The following is a 3,490-nucleotide window of genomic DNA, read 5'->3' on the forward strand; positions in this document are numbered from 1 at the left end:
AAAAAAAAAAAAAAAAAAACCAACCAAAAAGAAAAAACCTTTTAAGGTTCCACGAGTTCCTTCAGTTCAGAATTTTGGTTCCAGCATCAAGTCAGCCCAGATCAATGTACAAGCATTTGTGTCATCCTTATTTTCACTTGTTTTCTTGAGTTTTTCATATCCTTTCATGGCAAGCATAAAAAATAAAAAAAATAAAAAAAGACCCACCATATCTTCACTCACTACTGCCTCTTTGCCGGAGTGGTCTGCAGCATCATTCTTCTCATTGGTGTCAGAGTAACCAAACTAATTAAAAATGAAATATTTTTCGGGTTTGTGTGGTTGTGCCAACATTCAAGGTCCCTTGACATGTCAATACAGCTTGCCTGACTAACCTATTCCAACCAAAAACCATATTGCCTACTGAAAACTTCATGATTGGTTGACCTTTATCTTCAGCGCCAGTACATAACGTGGCAATTGTGGTGTTGGTAGAAATACATCACTTCCTTGCTCTTCTCAAATATATAAATCTTTTATGTCCCCAAGGCCCTGGGTAAATATTGGGAAAAAGAATAGAATAGAATAGAATAGAAAATGTTGCCTAGCCAAAACCCCACCCAATCCCTCGGAAAGGGCTGTAAACCTGGTGCAAGTCCAGCATTTGCAGGATCCTGGAAGGAGTGAATTGGGACAGGCCTAACCTTTGGCAGTTTAACCTGTGTTTTCATACCACAGCTCAAGCTGTTTAGCGACCAAGCAATGGCCCCACTCAGTTGAAACTCAAAACAGGAAAAAGGGAACAAACGAAGACACCCCAAATATTGTAGATGTAATAATACAAAGAGCACAAACTTAAGACCCCAAAGATTGCAACATAGATGAATCTTTCATTGGAGCTCCCACCTTGATCAACTAAGGGACCTATTGATGCTTATGGATAATGTGTATGGACTATTAAGCTATTTCTCACAGTTGTTTTGTCACCTTGGCCTGCAACGTTGCATTTTGTCTTTTGAACAAAATAAATCTATAATACCATGGAGGTAAATTAACTTTGCATGGAGAGCAACCTTTTCTAGAGTTTATACCAACAAAACGTTAAAAATCTCATACAAAAAAAAAAAAAAAAGGTTAGATATCAAGGAGAAACTTACCGCATAACGTGGTCCAATGTCTTGGTGATTAGAATAGAGCCCAGACTGTGAAAAAGCATCCAACCCCTGTAAGGAGGAACAAATGAATAATCAAGTTAGACAACATTTAAAATTGTTGACTGGAGGAAACTGAATAGTAAATGAAGTGATTTTAAAAGTATCAAAAAAAAACAAGCACTTAACGAAAGAAATACAGAAATGTCAATCAATGATGACTGTGAGATACTATGAATCATTAAAAAAGGAAGAAGAAGCTGAGCTAGCTTCTGCTCTGTTAATGAATTTGCATTTTTGTTCCACTTGCAAGACCCCAAGAACATATGTATCAAAGATTAGCCATTTCAATATTTTCTGGCTGCACCAACATCGATCTGTTGGGGGGAAGGGTGTCTTGTATTCTGTCGCATGAGTTTGTGGGCTGATTCTGAAGGACTGTTAAAAGCCTGTAGGGTCCAAGGGCTTGAGGCCTGGAGGAATTAGCCCACCATATGTGTTATCTTCATTACTAGGGCCTCAACAAACTAGGGGTCCATTTGGGGGTTCAGGGGTGGCAGGCCCCAAGGAAAATTTTTTAGGGTTATATAGCTATGCAGTAAACTGTACCAACCCCAAGGGGGTAGCCAAGTTGGCAAGGGACCTTCACCTTAGGAAGCGTGTGGTTTTGAGTTCAACTCCTCTTACCTCCTTGGGGCCACTCACACTAGGGTGTTTAGTGCTCTTCATTGCTTTCAGTGAGAGTTGAATGGTTCTAATTCAACCCCAGGATGACCCAGTCCATGCGATTGTGGGGTCAGTATGGGCCTGCGGGGCTAGTCAGGCCGAAGGCCTGGATACCCATCATTAGCAAAAAAAGAGTAATTGTACCTATATATGTTTCACAATGAATTTGTAGTGAGTGTATTCTCTGAACAAGAGGAGGCATGAGGACTAGTGGCTTTAACCCTATTCTCCATTGCATGTGCAGGAGTTCTCATCTCACCATGGACGTAGGAAATCTTTCCGAACACGTAAATATTTTCGTAGTGTAACTATTTGTTTGCTATTTCTATTCGTTTTCTGCATCATTATAGGATTTCATTTCTACACTATCAACACTTCAACACTTCAACACAGATATGCATATGCTGATATAGCAGTGCACAGCTGCTACACATATTCTCCGATAAAGAGAAGAGAAACACACACACACACACACACACATGAGTATTATGGAAATACATTAAGTTTATTTTAATAAGCTGTATGAGTACACTGTATCAGTGCATCCCATTGCAATATTAGAGATAGTATATGGTCTAGATTGTGTAGAGAGAGGCAATGGATGAACAATGAAGTAAGGAGAAGATAGTTTCAGATAAGCTGCCTGCTGCTCTAGACTTCCAAGCTGCAACTGTTTAATTCCACTCAACCAAGCCTTATCCCAACTAATTGGGGTCACCCACATGAGACCTGTTTCACCATGCCACTCTGTTTAAAGCCATATTACCCGGAAGTTATTGCATTGTTCATGTCATAATTTGATCTCAGTAGTATATTGAGATCCCTGCAAAGAAATACTAAACTAAAGTCATTTCTCTTTTTGTTGGAGATTATGGTGACTTTTCTCAAGTCAGTTGGTCTTTTCCTGTCCCTCAAATTTGATTGCAGATTTGAGGTTTCTGTTTTTCCCTTAAGTTCCTTTGAAGATGTGACACATCTTAGTTTCTTAATATTTATTTCCCTGATTCTTCAGCTTGATTCATTTTCAAATTCTTTGGAATGATTCTTAGCTATTGTGACAAACTGGTTGCATCCACGCAAACAATCATTCTACTTGATACAATCATATTCAATCCCATGTGACTACCCAAGCATTAGTATGCTTACTATGTTGAGTGACAAATAGTTCTCAGCATATCTTGACTTGTTCTTTACTCTTTTTTGTCAAGTGGAATACGAATCTATGCAATTACTACCATTATCTTTACAAGTTCTGTCACCGATAATTAAATTGGTGTAAATAATCCTAGTGAAGGAAAAATTGAATTACCAACTCAAAGAAAGTCAACATATAATTTATAAAAATGCTTAAATAAAATCAGCCCCACATATATTTGCTGATAAATGGGATCAAACCTGACTGCATGCCATGCATAACACTGCTAAGGCTGGAGTGCGGACATGGCTCAGCTGCGTGAGAAAGAAGGCTGGGCCCAGGAATCCAATTGATTGCATGATCTGTAGCATTAGAAGATTTTAGAGGAAAGTTCGAAAGAAAAAATCTGGAAAGCCAAGAAGTGTTATAGTTCCACCGATCATTTTTTAAAAAATTACTTTCTTCTTCTTTTTTTTTTTTTTTTTTTTTTTTTTTTTTT

General features: G+C 38.2%; 1 protein-coding gene across 2 annotated transcripts in view; it reads right to left on the reverse strand.

Moving 5' to 3' along the window:
• LOC122082540 (ascorbate transporter, chloroplastic-like) overlaps window positions 1-3,490 on the reverse strand; it is a 13,970-nt gene that overhangs the window by 831 nt on the left and 9,649 nt on the right. For both annotated transcript variants that reach the window (XM_042650174.1, XM_042650175.1), the window contains 2 exons: window positions 3,252-3,353; window positions 1,137-1,202 (listed from right to left, as the gene is read on the reverse strand). In XM_042650174.1, the coding sequence (XP_042506108.1) occupies window positions 1,137-1,202; window positions 3,252-3,353 (168 nt within the window). The remainder of the gene's footprint in view (window positions 1-1,136; window positions 1,203-3,251; window positions 3,354-3,490) is intronic.

This window comes from Macadamia integrifolia, chromosome 6 (assembly GCF_013358625.1).
Source record: "Macadamia integrifolia cultivar HAES 741 chromosome 6, SCU_Mint_v3, whole genome shotgun sequence".
Classification (NCBI taxonomy): domain Eukaryota; kingdom Viridiplantae; phylum Streptophyta; class Magnoliopsida; order Proteales; family Proteaceae; genus Macadamia; species Macadamia integrifolia.